This window comes from Microcebus murinus, chromosome 15, assembly GCF_040939455.1.
Source record: "Microcebus murinus isolate Inina chromosome 15, M.murinus_Inina_mat1.0, whole genome shotgun sequence".
NCBI classification, from domain to species: Eukaryota; Metazoa; Chordata; class Mammalia; order Primates; family Cheirogaleidae; genus Microcebus; species Microcebus murinus.
Genome location: NC_134118.1, coordinates 51475996 through 51493756, shown reverse-complemented (window position 1 = coordinate 51493756; position 17761 = coordinate 51475996). Strand labels below are relative to the sequence as shown.

The following is a 17761-nucleotide window of genomic DNA, read 5'->3' as shown; positions in this document are numbered from 1 at the left end:
CGGGACCTGCGGGGCTGTTCTCGCTCTCACACTCACACTCACCCCAGCAGCCCGGGCGAGGGTTCTGTTCCGCCTCGCCCGGCTGCCGCGTGACGTGCCTGCCGGACAGCCGGCTTGGCCAATCAGCGGCGGGTCGGTGGGTGGTGCTCCTGGGTGATTGGTTGGCAGAATGAGGGCGCTGCGCAAAAACAGAGAAGCGGAGCGCTCGGAGCTCAGAAACTGCCAGCCGAGATCGCAGGCTCTGAGGCTGAAGCAGAAGGAAGGAAAGACTGGAAGGAAAAAAAGACAGGTTAGAGGGAAAGAGGCTTGGGAAGCAAACAGCAGAAAGGAAACTGCTCATTAAACTTACAGAGTGACAACTGACGGTGGAGATGAGGACAGAAGGAGACAAGACGGTGAAAGGCAAAAAATACAAATAGAAAGAGGAAAAAAATGTCAAGAAGAACATTCATCCGGAGAAATGAAGAGAATGAAAGTTTTATGCTGCAGAGCCGTTCTGTGCTTTTCCGGCACAAAATTCTCTCGCTGTTTTTAAGCCCTCTTGCATTTGCCAGCGGTTGATATTAAGAGGCATGTTTAGCGGTGCCAGGAGCATCTCCTCTTCCTTCTCCTCTTCCTCTTCATCTTCCTCCTCCTCCTCCTCCTCCTTTTCCTCCTCCTCATTCTCCTCCCATCAGCAAGAAGACAAACCGAGGACAGTCTTGAAATATCGAAATTTCCTCTTTGGGATTTGCCAGCGCCGCGTTGCGCCAAGACTGTCGGAATAAAGGACGCTGACTATTGTATTATCATTATTTTATTAATTGGTCAGTGGGAAGATTACAGATGAGGAAAGGGGACGCCTGTCACCCTTCCTGTGCTAAGATTAAAAAATGAGGCTGGATTGGGGGGAGCTCTAACATGAAGCAAAAGGAGTAAGATTTTTAAAGACAAGAAGCCACAGGAGCCCCCCACGTAGCGTACTTTTATTTGTATTTTTTGAGATTTTTTTTTCCGTGGTGGTGGGGGAGGTGATTGGGTGGCTGACTGGCTGCGGGAAGCTACTTCCTTTCCTTTTGGAGATGATTGTGCTATTATTCTTTGCCTTGCTCTGGATGGTGGAAGGAGTCTTTTCCCAGCTTCACTACACGGTACAGGAGGAGCAGGAACATGGCACTTTCGTGGGGAATATCGCTGAAGATCTGGGCTTGGACATTACAAAACTTTCGGCTCGCAGATTCCAAACGGTGCCCAACTCAAGGACCCCTTACTTAGACCTCAACCTGGAGACCGGGGTGCTGTACGTGAACGAGAAGATCGACCGCGAGCAAATCTGCAAACAGAGCCCCTCCTGTGTCCTGCACCTGGAGGTCTTCCTGGAGAACCCCCTGGAGCTGTTCCGGGTGGAGATCGAGGTGCTGGACATTAATGACAACCCCCCGTCTTTCCCGGAGCCGGACCTGACCGTGGAAATCTCTGAGAGCGCCACGCCAGGCACCCGCTTCCCCTTGGAGAGCGCATTCGACCCAGACGTGGGCACCAACTCCTTGCGCGACTATGAGATCACCCCCAACAGCTACTTCTCCCTGGACGTGCAGACCCAGGGGGATGGCAACCGATTTGCCGAGCTGGTGCTGGAGAAACCACTGGACCGAGAGCAGCAAGCGGTGCACCGCTACGTGCTGACCGCGGTGGACGGGGGAGGAGGGGGAGGAGGAGAAGGAGGGGGAGGTGGCGGGGGCGCGGGCCTGCCCCCCCAGCAGCAGCGCACCGGCACGGCTCTACTCACCATCCGAGTGCTGGACTCCAACGACAACGTGCCCGCTTTCGACCAACCCGTCTACACTGTGTCCCTACCAGAGAACTCGCCCCCAGGCACGCTCGTAATCCAGCTCAACGCTACCGACCCGGACGAGGGCCAGAACGGCGAGGTCGTATACTCCTTCAGCAGCCACATTTCGCCCCGGGCACGGGAGCTCTTCGGACTCTCGCCGCGCACTGGCCGGCTGGAGGTGAGCGGCGAACTGGACTATGAAGAGAGCCCAGTGTACCAAGTATACGTACAAGCCAAGGACCTGGGCCCCAACGCCGTGCCTGCGCACTGCAAGGTGCTGGTGCGAGTGCTGGATGCTAACGACAACGCGCCAGAAATCAGCTTCAGCACTGTGAAGGAGGCGGTGAGCGAGGGCGCGGCGCCCGGCACAGTGGTGGCCCTGTTCAGCGTGACCGATCGCGACTCAGAGGAGAATGGGCAGGTGCAGTGCGAGCTGCTGGGGGACGTGCCGTTCCGCCTCAAGTCTTCCTTTAAGAATTATTACACCATCGTGACCGAAGCCCCCCTGGACCGAGAGGCGGGGGACTCCTACACCCTGACTGTGGTGGCCCGGGACCGGGGCGAGCCGGCGCTCTCCACCAGTAAGTCAATCCAGGTACAGGTGTCTGATGTGAATGACAACGCGCCGCGCTTCAGCCAGCCGGTCTACGACGTGTATGTGACTGAAAACAACGTGCCGGGCGCCTACATCTACGCGGTGAGCGCCACCGACCGCGATGAGGGCGCCAACGCCCAGCTTGCCTACTCTATCCTCGAGTGCCAGATCCAGGGTATGAGCGTCTTCACCTACGTGTCCATCAACTCTGAGAACGGCTACTTGTACGCCCTGCGCTCCTTCGACTACGAGCAGCTTAAGGACTTCAGCTTTCAGGTGGAAGCCCGAGACGCCGGCAGCCCCCAGGCGCTGGCGGGCAACGCCACTGTCAACATCCTCATAGTGGATCAAAACGACAACGCCCCTGCCATCGTGGCGCCCCTACCAGGGCGCAACGGGACTCCGGCGCGCGAGGTGCTGCCCCGCTCGGCAGAGCCGGGTTACCTGCTCACCCGTGTGGCCGCGGTGGACGCGGACGACGGCGAGAACGCCCGGCTCACCTATAGCATCGTGCGGGGCAACGAAATGAACCTCTTTCGCATGGACTGGCGCACCGGGGAGCTCCGCACGGCGCGCCGAGTTCCGGCCAAGCGCGACCCCCAGCGGCCTTACGAGCTGGTGATCGAGGTGCGCGACCATGGGCAGCCGCCCCTGTCCTCCACCGCCACCCTGGTGGTTCAGCTAGTGGATGGAGCAGTGGAGCCCCAGGGCGGGGGCGGGGGCGGAGGCGGAGGGTCAGGGGAGCATCAGCGACCCAGCCGCTCCGGCGGCGGGGAAACCTCGCTAGACCTCACCCTCATCCTTATCATTGCTCTGGGCTCGGTGTCCTTCATCTTCCTGCTGGCCATGATCGTGCTGGCCGTCCGCTGCCAGAAAGAGAAGAAGCTCAACATCTACACGTGTCTGGCCAGCGACTGCTGCCTCTGTTGCTGCTGCTGCGGCGGCGGAGGTTCGACCTGCTGTGGCCGCCAAGCCCGGGCGCGCAAGAAGAAACTCAGCAAGTCGGACATTATGCTGGTGCAGAGCTCCAACGTGCCCAGTAACCCGGCCCAGGTGCCCGTGGAGGAGTCCGGGGGCTTTGGCTCCCACCACCACAACCAGAATTACTGCTACCAGGTCTGCCTGACCCCGGAGTCCGCCAAGACCGATCTGATGTTCCTTAAGCCCTGCAGCCCTTCCCGGAGTACGGACACTGAGCACAACCCCTGCGGGGCCATCGTCACCGGTTACACCGACCAGCAGCCCGACATCATCTCCAACGGAAGCATTTTGTCCAACGAGGTAAGGCTGAAGCGAAAGGACTACCATCTCTCATCTCCTCCATCAGAAAGCCTCCTCTAGCACAGCCCTTGTACCTCTGGTGCACTGTGTATTTATTTTAGGATATTAGCTTATTTGTATCGTTGTGTGGGCGGGGATGGGGGGTCACCCTCTTCCACCTCTTCGTGTGTAACCTAACTTTCGCGTTGTTCCTAATCCTCTGCGTCCCACCCTTCCACATTTATTTTCATTCCCTCCCCATGGTACTTTGCCTCCTTGGAGCTCTCTCCTTCGCTCTCCCATCTTCCCTTTACAATCTTAACCCCGGGTGAGTCCCTTCCCTTCTCAGAAACCTGGGGGTAAAGAAAAAAGTGCGCGAAGGGAGAGGGAAATGTGGGGGAGGGATTTTCTAGCGCTGGCAAAGGGCTTTTCCTCTTTCCGTCTGTGCCAGGCGTTAATAAAGTTGATTTTATTTTGTTTTGTTTATCGATGCTTTCAGTCGCGTGTACAAGTAAGCTATAGATTGTTTAACTTTACACAGTTGTCTAAACTCAAATGCATGTTTTAGTGAACAAGTTATCCGATCCTTGTCCTTTGAACTCGGGTTGCAAAAAAAGCGTTCAGTTTTGCTCTGGACAGCATTTACAGACGCTCTTGAAGCCAAGCGCCCACACAGTGTGAATTTGAATGAAGTTGCTTTGGCACAAATCCCTGTAAGAGTAAACTAATGAAAGGCTTAAACAATTGTTGTCTTAAATATATCTTTTAGCTAATAATCACTTTCTTCCCACTGTTTTGGATAAATCACTGCTGTTGGCTTTCTTTCATAAAAGAATTTGGCTTGTCAATTCCGATTTCTTTTTACAAGATGGAGAAGTGGCAAAGTTGGAGGGTGGGGGTGGGGGCAAGAACAGAGTTGCTTTCTGTGAAAGAAAGTTTGGACCGGAAAAGGTGTGTGGGTGGCGGAGGTGGGGAGGAGAATGCAGAGGGACTTTGGAGAAGGGGAAAATTGGGGGGAGGGGGGCACAGAATTATGAACTCCTTTCTTGGCAGGTTATTTTATTTGAGTCTTAGATATTATTTGACTTTCATGAATATTTGTACAGTTCATTTGTATCTTAAGCACATTTTGAAAATAAACGACAACATAATTCCATAAAATATCCAAACTTTTTTGCTTATTGAGCGTGCTGTTTTTCTTGTGTCAACCAGTATGCACCTAAACACTTTTTTAGGCAACTGAAAGATTGCAGAGTATAACTAGGTTGACTCTGTTAGAGACAATCGTTTATTAGCCCTTACTATGAGGTCATTTGCATTCTCTCTTTAAAACACACACACACACACACACACACACATTTAAAGTTGGCCTTTTTTTTTTTTTTACCTTTACAAGTGACTGAAATATGGATTCAAGTGTCTCTGCCTATATACCTTACCCTTACCCAGCAATCACTACAATGAAGTCTTAAGGAATGCTTGGAAATTCATAAAAGTGTATACAATTACTTAAGCTAAATATAGTCCCTAACCTCAAAAGCAGACTAGTAAGCCCTTAGCATTCAAATGCTCTTGATTTATTTATTTTTTTTCCTAGACTAAACACCAGCGAGCAGAGCTCAGCTATCTAGTTGACAGACCTCGCCGAGTTAACAGGTATGGACTCTTTTTCCTAGCTTAGTGTATGGACAATCCACAGCCTAGTAAAAATAGGAAGTAGGTGTATTGTCTAATATTAAAATATAAAATGTATAAAGTATTTTCAATTAGGGCAGGACAGAAATACTGATTATAATTGTGTTTCCTAGACAATACATTAAAAAGGGTGTATTTCATTTATATACAACTTACAAAACATATTTGAATATTTTGTCAGTTTATACTCCTACATGGTTTCTAATAGTCTTCCTAAATCTCACAGATGTGTATTTGTATCTACTTTATGAAACTGATGTGCATATATACTTAGCTCCAATCATAGAATAATGCCTAAACTTTACATGACTTAAGTACTCAAATTGACTGTTAATTCCCCATTTTTAAAGAGTTAGATGGGCTTAGGTTATAAAATTTAGCTTGATGCAGAAATAAAGCCAACCAACAGGTCTATGAGTCTGCAGCACCATCTGTGACCATGTGGTGGCAGAAGAATATTTTCTGTGTTTCTTCACCTTTTTTATTCTAATATTCACATTTTTGTACTTCTAGTTCTGCATTCCAGGAAGCTGACATAGTAAGCTCTAAGGACAGTGGTCATGGAGACAGTGAACAGGGAGACAGTGATCATGATGCTACTAACCGTGCCCAGTCAGCTGGTAAGTGTGATTTAAATGCTGACTTTTATAGTTTTCTTTTTCTTTAAATAAATGTAGGAAGGGTGATGTGCTAGGTAATTTTCTGTAAGTTTAATTATAGTGTCACCCTATTTTGGTAAATGTATCAAAGAGAATCGTAAAAATATAATGTTACTTTGGAGAGTTAAAGTTAGAAACTCAACAAAGGAGTATGTTAGAATATGAAATAAATCTTTTCAATATAATGTTCTTTAATGTAATTATATTGCATACAAAAAAGCCATAGATCTCTCATTTGGTCCAAACCCTAGTCTTCAGCCAATTAAGGTATTATTAGGCTTGTTTATGGATAAAGTAACTAAAAATGAATGAAATACATTGACCTGCATAAGGTCATAAGAGGATAAATGAATTACTGGGGACTAGAATCCAAATCTCTTGCCTTCCAGAGCAATGCATTTTGCACACCACCAAGTATTGAAAGAGAGAAGAATTAGTGATTAATAGTCATTGATAAGTTGAAAGCAGAGTTTCCAATCTTGGGTCCTTGGATTCAGGGCGTTAGGAAACATGATAAAGTGTATTTTCTGAAGTGTCCTAGGTATCCTCATATTTTTAACAGAGTCTATGGAAACATCAAAGTTGAAATCTGAGTTTCAGTGAGCTTAGTGGTAGTCGATGGTGGGGGTTATAATGTGATTTATATTTTTTACTTTATTTTACTTCACCTTTTCTATATAAATTTAACCTTATGTTTCATAAGATCCTGATAACTCGTAACTAATACTAAAAGGAAACCCTTACCTGAAACAAAATATATATGTTAAAATGAAAATGATTTCATAAACTTCTAGTTTTCCTTCTACTTCATTTGGATTTTGTGTATGAAGGGTATTTGTTGAATATTTTACTTTTTCTATCTAGTTTTGTATTTACTTGACACATGAGGAAATGGAAAGGCTAGTCAACTTTCTATAACTTCTTTCCATCTTTGCACTGTCTCTGGTTTCAACTCAGCTCACTTGAGATTAGACCTTTATTTTGGTTAGTAATATAAAAATCGACTGATAAGAGTTCTTATTTTCAAGGTAATAGTGGTCCTCAAGAGCACCGTTTCCTTAACACACTTCATGGACCTCTGAACGGTTCTGAGGCATTGTGTCAAAGGGCAGTGTACACCCCATGGTGGCCTGGCACCAGTGGTTGCTACAAGCCTCTCACTTGGCTAATGTGTGCTGTGTCTGTGGCTGCCTTAGCCTTGGGAAACCCAAGCAGGAGGAAGGGAAAAAAGGCTGCTCAAGGGTCTCTTTATATTGCTGCGAGTCATTAATATGCAGACCTAATGAGACTTGAGAACTGCCAAGAATCCCCGGAGGTCCCTGCCCCTTGCGGGCCTTCACGCTAAGTGAACAGAGCATCTATTTAGTGTCTGGGAACCTGACAACAAACCAGATCTTGCCAGAAGTTTATATGTGAGTACAAAGTCTCTTTCATTTTTGCCCTATATATGGCATATGATTTATTGTTATCTTTAAAAAACTATACATTTAGAATTGGTCATGCCTATTCTTTTCCCAGAGTTTTTAATTTAATTTTCAGCCTTTTAAAGCTTTTAAAACAAAATATTTAATGTAAAAAAGAGAGAGTATCTGCTGCATGCTTCTTTGGATGCATTTTATTCCTTTCCCAGCCACCCCCCCTTTGTTTTTTCTGTAGCACTCCAATCTGAATGAACATTTCAATTAGTTTAGCCCCTCAGACATAATGATCCATAATAACCTAACCGAAGTAAAAGAAACGAATAAGCATCTGCAAAAAGGGCTAAATTTGGAAGATAGATGGGAATATTTTCTTATCAATGGGTCTTCCCAGTAGCTGTTTTATTTCACAGGCATTCTGTTGGCATTTGGTAATGTATCTTTCAAACTGTTTGAGAGGTCAAAGCATTTAAAAGAAAATTAAAATGCTAAAATATGTTCTGGAAAACAGTTTTTAAAAGAGAGGTGATCTTTATTTTTCTCTATCAAAATGGTAATTTTTTTCATATCTTTAAGTTCATAAACATGTAAAAGTATTATAGAATTACTAAATCCATTTATGCATTTCATTAATATTTACAGGGACTGAGCACAATAATAGCTATTTTAGGATTGTACTAAAGCACCTATATTAAGAAGTAATTGCACCTTTGTATGCTGAATTGCAATGAGATTTAGTATGTCTAATTTTGTTGTAAGAATGATTTTGAAATGTTTTTTTTAATGTAAAACTCTAAATGCAGACAATTAAAATGCATTTACTTAATGGCTTGTTTTTCAGTCCATACTGATGTTGTGTACTACAAACCTCGCACCATGCGGCTAGAATATGTCAAAAAATTTAAGCCCATTTCAGATAAATCTGTTTTATTTCTTTGTAAATTCAGGTGTTGATTATCTTCCAATTTTACAAAATTAGGTAATATTCATAGCACATCTATTTTTAGGGTTTGGATTAGAAAAAATTTCATACAATATGGATATTCAGCTTAACTAGGTTTTGGGGGCGGGGGAAGTTAAGTTATCAAGGAAAAATAACATTGGAAAGGTAGAAATTCTGAATTCTCTCTTTCAGTTTGTACCTCATTCCATACTATATTATATATACCATTTAGTGTAGTGCTTCACCTGTTTAAACTTCCTTTTTCTTTATTTTGTTTTTTTTCTATGTTAATGTTACTTTGCCTTTATTTATTTAGACATGTCTTCTATTTACTCTTTTATGAACAGTTTTCTATTTTTCTTCTTTTTCTTTGTTTTTCTTTCTTTCCCCCTCCCTTCTTGCTTTTATCCTTTATAAGCCATTTGCAGTCACCAATCTTGTTCACTGAAGGGCTTTACACACGGAGGCAGCTGCACAGAGAATCACATAAGCTTTTTCAGTTTTCCACTGCACCTGGCTCTATGTGTGAAATTCTTCGCGTTGACCACTGCTCTGTGGCACTTTCTTTCTATAGCCTTGTCAAGGTGCTTTCCGTTTTTTTCAGTGCTCTATTGATATATTGGTTAGATATGGCAGAAGTCCAAGAAGATGTGGTAAATGCATACATAAACCATGACAAGAGTAAAAACTGATTGATCACCGCTTAAATAGCAGAAAAAGTAGATTTTAAAGAAATGTTTTCAATTTTATTTACAATGTCATTAGACTAAAAGATAATTTTTTGTATTTTAGAAGAGGATACATTTAAAAATGTTTAATAATATTTGAGGTATGTCTAATCAAATCTGTTTAGTAGTAAGATGTTATTTTTTCCAATTATGGAATACCTACACAGTGAATAATACTAAGATTAATTATGAATTTATTTTAATACCTTTTGCCCGTTTTAAAAATATGTTGGAGAGAACCCTAATAAGTGATTAAGTTACTTATCACTTTACCTGAATTTATCAAATCCCTCTTCTTATAAAGTTTTCTTTTAGTTATGAGGGAATTTATCTTCTAAATGTATTTAGTTATTAACTAATTATGAGATTCATGCATCGTATATGGTCAAAATTTGGCTATATATTTTAAAAATAAAGCGATTTGAGTGGCAGTATTTTCAAATTAGTAGATAAGTATATCATGAAATACATTAAATAATTGTTCTACTATAATAGCAGCCAGAGAATTCTTGGTTTATCATAAAATACAAATATCCCTTTCGCAACTTCAGTAGAGATTTAGATATTGGAAAATTTAGCTTTTGGCTTTATAAATAATGTGAATTTACACTAGTGTTTACAAAAGCTTGTTCAGTTTTCTGGTGATTCTCAGAACTACAACTTGAAAATGCAGAGACATTTATCACTGTATACAATATGTAAGTCAAATATTGAGATAAATGGAAAAAATACAAACATTTTGAATGATGATAGGAAGGAAAAAAATTTTGATTTCTTCATTAGTGAATTATGTTGATAAATATCTGCTTCTAAACCATATTTTCTTAAAACCTGTAGCAGTTTTTGTGGTTACATTAATATGTCTTAGTTTTTCATTGTTTAAGTAGTTAAAGGAAGACTGGAAATTTTCTCAAAAATTAAGAGTATTGATTTTCTTTAAAATTTATTTATTACGTTTGGAAAAAATAGACTTTTTAATGAAGGCTTATTGCATGATAAATGTGAACATAATTTTATATTATTACATTCATCAAAGACAGCACAAATTGAATACACTTGTAATAATTTTAAAATCATAATTGTTCTCAATGGAAATATCCATTACCACTGACTATAAGGGACAAGTTACTTGCCAGTTGAAAACTATATATTTTAAAATTTGTCTAAATATATCTTTGCATAACAGGCAGTCTATCACATCAGCTGTCATGCATTGCAGAACAGATTATTTCTGAGTAGTAGAAAAAATAAATAACTAGAAAAAGAGATTTCAAGTAAAAAATATACGTTGAAACATTTCTTAGAAATTAGCAAAATTTTTAAAATGAGGTATGGCCTATAATTTTCTGTTGAACAAATCCCATAGGTTCTATAGTAAGGGCATTTGAATGAGAAAAAAAAATTAAGTTAAACTTATTAACTCTTGCACCTTGAATCTGAGCCATTCAAAAATTGTAAGAGCAATGTAAAAGGTATGCATTTTAATATATCCCAAGTACTGTAAGGTCTGGCATCCTTGTGCATCATGTAGTCACCACAAAAACAAACAAACAAACAAAACTTAAATATGCTATGCTTATTTGGTAATTAAGGCAATATATTTAATGGAACTAGTGATAAATGATAGAAGATAAAATCATGTTAGTCATACAGTTGGTCCCTAAGGTGAGAACTGGTAATGGAATGAATTTATGTAGCTTGCAAACTATATATCTGAAGGACAAATGAAAATCCATTTTCAATTAATTTTTCTGTTACTTATTTAAAGTTTATTGATTTAGTATTTGTGTTATGTTTTTAGCTGTGTTTATATGTCTGATTTTTCCTCATAAGAAATAGGTGCACTTACCTTTTCGATAAAACTGGTGAAACAATCATGCACAATTTGAACCTTACCTTTCAATCTAGTTTTATAAAGCTGTATATTATTACTAAGGGATTTCCACTTTAAAAGGATTATTATGTAAATTTATTAAGAAACATTATTTACAAATATCTTCCATCCTGTCAAGTGATATTGTTCTTTCAACAAAAAACTTCTTTATATTCTTCACTTTTTTTTGTTATACACATGCTATATTTTTTAATACACATTCTCAATTCATGCAAACTTTATTACATCATCAAAGGGAATTTTAACCAGACTCAAATAATTAAAAGAGTCAGAAAGACCACGAGCTTTCAAGAGAAGAAAATGGACACAACTGAGTATAAACTACCCATAAAAATAACTTCTACCAAAATTCACTTCTAAGATAATCAAGCAATCTTAACATTAATATTGACATACTGGTTCATTAAATTTTTCTGTATGAAATTGTCATATGCAGATTTAGAAGAGTGTTTGGACATATGTGCAGAAAAAGATGTGAAAGATTGTATATGGTTTTATTTGGCATATTTGACATTTCTCAGTCATGTGAAGAAAAATTGTATTGATTACAGATTTTTCATTAGTACCCATCTTTATCAGGACCCAGTAAAACAATTCTATCTTAATATTTGACTATAATTCCATCAACTCTGTAAATTTAATATAACTTAAATTTATTTTAAAAATAAATAATTGCTCATAATTTTACAATTAAAGATAGTTTCTATTATCAAAAAAACCTTTTTTCCTCATCAATCTGTTAAATAGGCAGCCTTTATAGTCATGTGTTAAAATATAAATCTCCTCTCTGGTTCTGTAGCCCTTGCCTATTTAGTATGTAAATGTGGACATTACGGGTACATTCTCCTTCCCTTTCTCTTTGCTTACTACATACCTTCTTACAGAAATAGGATAAAGGATTGAGCATCTCTAGTGTCTAGTGAAACATTTACATGTTTTCCATGCTGTTCTCAGGCAGATTCCTGAATCCTAGCTTCAGCTCACGTTTCTGTTCCTCAACAGTTCACTGATCAGTAATTTATTTCCAGACTTATACAGGACAATTATCAATGGAATGTTATAATCAAAGTCAGACTTAGCTTTTATGTGGTTTAATTTATAATAAAAAAGTCATTATGTAGTGAGATTAATATATGATAAGAAGCTTGGTGTTGTTTCTTTAAATAGAATGTATGTAATTAGCCGTTCTTAACTCCAAAATACTTGTGGATAATGTAGATGGTTCATAATTTTGAAAAATTATTTTATTTATTTAATATATACCAATATTAACATATATACAAACATGCATAGATTAACATATAACAGAATACCATCAGGAATTTCAAAACTAAAACTTGCTCAAGAGTGCAAATTACTTGTGATATCTGTAAAAGCAACTGATTAATCAAGTATGTTCATTAAGTAAGTATTACTCTCTTGGTTAAAAAAAGAAAAAAATCCCTAGATTTTCCAGACTAGGCATGCATTTGTGAATTTCTTCTCTACAGACTAATATCTCATATTTTGGTTTTTCAAACTGATCTTATTTTAAAACATTTAATAAATAGGTAATTATGTTTAGAAAAATATTGAAATGCTATTTTTGTTTATTTTTGTCTGTGTAATGATATATATCAGCATAGTATCAAATAGTATTCTGTAGTGCTAAAAATTTCTTATGTTTTGCTTAAGAAACACAAATGGCCTTTCTGGATCATCATCAGATGACACTTGTTAATCTTGTCAATCGAAGAAAGACAATGAAATTTGAAGTTGCCATTTGAAATCTTGGTATTACAGGATTAGTAGTCAAACAGTTCTGTGTTGACTAGGATAAGTGTGCTCCAATATAGAACAAGTAATAAGGTGTTTGTCAATAGTATCTGCAGTTGATTTACACTGCATTTGGTTACCTTGGTTTCACTAATTACAGTCATTTGTTCTGCAGTTGTCTAAGGTGGTAAATGATAAGTGGCTGATAGTAATATGGACTATCAGAGCGTCATTGAGAAACACCTTTAGGAAGTCATTTCCTAGGAATCTAAGAAAGCATGCTTTTGGCTGCTCTTGAAATCCTGTTTCATTCTTGTTATTTACTGGTTTTCTGTGTGTATGTCATATTTCTGTTGAAATTTCACTTTCTGTGTCATGTCCAGATTTCACAATCCAAATATCATTGTTATTGTTTCGCATATTTCTTCCACCTTTGTCTCTAACAACAACAAAAAAAATCAGAGGATTTACTATTGTTAGGGAATATGGATTTTGAAGCCTTTATACCTGGATTTTTTCTCTGTTACAGACTTCATGAGAGATTTTTTTTAAAAATGTTCATTCTTTTTCTACTCATCATTTCCTACTTATTTAAGTTGTCTAGAGCCAACATTTTCCCCCCAATACTCTGAGTAGTTTAGAAACATCTAACTCAGAGGCGTCTTTGCCTGAATAGTCTTACCCTTCACATTTGCAGATTGTTTTCTCCTTTTAAAGTGAAGAACAAAATGAGGCAATGAGATTTTTGGATTCTGTCAGGTTAAGACAAGAAAAAATGTGTAAAGATACCTTCATCCATCACACTGTATGCTCTCTGTAGTCTTTCACCGCTAAGTAGCTAGCCAAGGAGAAGACCACGCACGTCTTTTTTTTGCTTACAGGTATGGATCTCTTCTCCAACTGCACCGAGGAATGTAAAGCACTGGGCCACTCTGATAGGTGCTGGATGCCTTCTTTTGTCCCTTCTGATGGACGCCAGGCTGCTGATTATCGCAGCAATCTGCACGTTCCCGGCATGGACTCTGTTCCAGACACTGAGGTGTTTGAAACTCCGGAAGCTCAGCCTGGGGCAGAGCGGTCCTTCTCCACCTTTGGCAAAGAGAAGGCCCTTCACAGCACCCTGGAGAGGAAGGAGCTGGACGGACTGCTGTCTAATACGCGAGCGCCTTACAAACCACCATATTTGAGTAAGTATTCCACAAAGGGCTGTGTGAAAGTTTTCCCTTTGAGGAGGTAAAGTTCAGCATTCCATTCTTTACTGTAAAAATGGCGTTCGGGTTGATTTTAGAAACAAGGATAAAAGTGACTTTGGATGTAGGCAGCACTTTACTATGGAAAAATGAATATACTTAGCAGGAAAAGGGTTCCTGTGTTAGGATGTTGTTCGCAATAAAACACAACTTTTGCTTTTGTTGCAAAAAAACAAAACAAAACATTTTTGAAATGTTCTTCATATTTCCTTTGAATATTTCACTCTTGCTTACTTGATTTCTATGTGTTTTGAAGGACTAAATTGAGGTGGAAGAACTTCTGTCTTGACAATTGAGTCACTGAGAGATCTCATTTTCTTATTGATAACAGCATTATTGCCTATCACTCTTTTACCATTGGATATTAAACACCTTCAACCATGTCCAGAAAGCTGTGTAAGCATCAGTTTGTGCATTCAACACTACTTAGTAAGATGTTGGTATAGATTTGAGTCTTTGATCAGAATAACAGAAACTCTTATGGAAACATACCAATACAGCAATATTCTTCATTTATTTAAAATAATGGTTCTTCTAACATTAAGACATTGATAATTGTCCTCAACTCTTTCAAAATTGAGGCCATATTCTCTAAGTAAATTATTTTATACAATCATTGTGAACAATAAAAATGCTTTGAGATTCAGTAATATATTTCCTTTGAAGATTTTAGGAATGAAATTATCTCATTTATTCTCTGCTATGCAGGGATCTTTTCCTTTTAGTTAATGGATAAATACTACTGACAATCCAATGTCTTGGTCAGACCACATAAATAGTATTTGACAAAGAGGAAACTCATAATAACTCAATCAGAAGATGACTTATCTTGCATAGCAAATCCATCCTACATAATGTTTTCTTTCATCCTCTAGTGGAACCATAAGCTAGAAACAAACAATGAGTCAGACTGTAGATGTATCATTTATTTTATGACTTATGAAATGTGAAGGAAAAAATGCTTTTAAAAACTTAAAGGAAGAAAAAAACAGAAGAACATTTATTTTAGCCTCTGTGATATGTAATGTGAAAGGCACGGATTGAATGCAGTGAGGCCATGGCTGCTTGTCGGGACATTGATACTCAGCATTAACAAGAGTGGTATGATTAAAGGAGTGGGTCTTTCTTCAGATGCATACATTCTGACGACAACAGTGATCAAATAGTGTTTTATGAAGTATTGTGTTTAGCTTTTTAAATTAGTTAGAAACTCTATCACCTCAGCATGATAAGTACATTAGTACTTCAGATCCAAAGAATTATGCCTCCCTATAAGTCATTGATATTTTGCTTTATTTTTTTAATTTATAATATACAAGGAGAGTACACACACACTTAAAGAAAGGAAAGCATTGATTTATTTAAGGTATAATTTGGATGCTAAAATCCTAAAGTTTAATTCACAAATCCATACGTGCTAGTGAATTAAAATAGCCTACAATCAAATTTTAATAAGTAAGGACTATGATGTGGTCTTTGTCCCTCAAATTAAATTCTGGATTTCAAATTTTATTATAGAAAGTAAAACTTTTCAAAATTTTAAACAGTATATTTTACTATTATTTCACTTAAACTAAGAATATATATTACAGAATTACATTACCATATAGAAATGTTATTAATAATTTTAAGGCAAAAAGTGAAAGGGGGTATGATTAATTAAAATTTTTATTTCTAAATAAGTACAAATATTTGCTTTTATCATATCAAAACAGGTAAAGCTACTTCAAATATAGCAGAAAAATCATCTGACCTTCTTTTGGTCCTAATGAGAGCTAATTTTGGTGAAATTATGCTTATATATAAGAACTGGAATTTTAGCCATCTACAAATGTCTTTTCTCCACTTAATGTGTGTGTGTTTTTTTTTTAATTTTAAGAATCTCGGCAACAATTTTATTAATAAAATATTAATGCTGAATACATTTTAATGCAAATTTTTACACTTCATAAGAATCTGGTATTTTCATTTGCAAATCTGTTTTCTGGGATTATGAAATTTCTTGGCTGTTATATGTGTTGCTAGAAATAAAAAGAATGCTTCTAATATTTTATCAGGAAAATTTAGATTTGTTTGCATTTTGTCTATTATATGTGAAATGAAATAACTTTTAATAACAATTTCATTTTTCTTTATATGTTTTAACCAGCTTACACTGGTTTAGGGTTTTGGTTGAAGTATGAACTGGATAGAAAATTAGCAGAAAAATTACTATTTTGTTGTTTTTACTTATACTCTCCCTAGTTCTGCATACAACTTTAATCATGTCTAAATTTGTTTTTTATTAACTTTTACTGTTTAACATCATCTTAGACTCACACAATTATCTTTAAAATTGCATCATGGCTATAACATAATAGGCATAGTAAATATTATGGTTAATCTAATAATACAAAGCAAACTCAAACTATTCCTGACCATTTTGCTCCTAAATTCATATGGTGATAGTTTTTAGTACTTGTGTCATTTAGTATTACAAATAGAAATATTTTCATCTTTTAAATAAAAAAGTAAGTCCCTTACATTATTAAAGAAGCTAAAAATTGACACTAATTATTTACTTTTAATCAGAATGTTTAAATAATTATTGAGGTTGCAATTTTTCTGCAAGCATGCATTTAATTTTATAATGAACATAATGTATACTTCGATGTTCAGAAAAGTAACTGTATTTAGTTATTTTTTGTCAAGCTCTAAAAAAGCCCACTTGGACTGCCACTGTCATTTGATGACAGGAAAATGGTGATATGCTTAAAAATATAAATGAGATCATTGTCTATACCAAGAACTTTGGATTTTCATAGCTTTGATTGATAAGGTTAGAATTAAAAACTGCAAGAAACCAATTTTTACATGAAACTAGGTGTATGTAAACATTTAGGTTTTTTTTTTAAAACATGCCTAAAAAGTCCATGAAGAATATACATATGCATTTACTAAGAAGAAACTTATTTTTTTTAAAATAGGAGTAATTTTGAACACATCTATCAATCCTTGCCAAGTTAATCATGAGCACTTTATGAGCTTGATTTCTGTTATATTTGTTATAAAGTTATCGTTCGCTAATACTTGACAGGGAGGGAGCAAAGGGATACACTAAAGATTTAGGAAATAAATTTAAACATGTAGGATATGGTCATATATTCAAAACACCATATTTAGATTTACCTTAAAATGTTAATGAATTTCAGCTTAGTTTTATCTTCAAATTTATTAGAATAATTAAAAAGTACTAAAATACTACTTTAACTTTTTAGTAAAATTAATAATTCCTTTCAAGACCATAAATAATAATATTATAAGGACACAAATATTTTCTGGAGTTTTAAAAAATATTACGTTTTTATCATAAAGATTTTAGGGGTTTATTTAGAATTATACATCTTATTTAAAATAATTTATTCTTTCAAATGACATAATAAGTTACATGTAAACAATCTCAATAATCTCAGCAAATAAAAAACATAAATTTACATTCAGTAATGTAACTGATAAAAGCTATATTATCAATATAATTTAGAAAAACTCCAGTAGTTAAAATAATACTCTTTAATATTTTTACAGTCATTCTTGCTTATGATTTTGGCTTTACATTTAAAACATCATCTCTTATGATTTTTGCTGGTGAATGAGCATGTCATTCAGTTCCAATTAGCCTAAATAATGCAGTAATAAAGGCATAAGTATTTGTTATTTGGAAATGTGTTTGATTTCTTGCCAAAAACAGTCAATCCCTAAAAACTGAAGACAG

General features: G+C 37.6%; 1 protein-coding gene across 2 annotated transcripts in view; it reads left to right on the top strand.

The window, feature by feature from the left end:
• The first annotated feature begins 1061 nt into the window (after positions 1-1061).
• Positions 1062-17761, top strand: part of PCDH10 (protocadherin 10) — a 56803-nt gene continuing 40103 nt past the window's right edge. For both annotated transcript variants that reach the window (XM_012766316.2, XM_012766317.2), the window contains exons 1-4: positions 1062-3689; positions 5266-5324; positions 5877-5983; positions 13642-13947. In XM_012766316.2, coding sequence (XP_012621770.1) covers positions 1062-3689; positions 5266-5324; positions 5877-5983; positions 13642-13947 — 3100 coding nt within the window. The remainder of the gene's footprint in view (positions 3690-5265; positions 5325-5876; positions 5984-13641; positions 13948-17761) is intronic.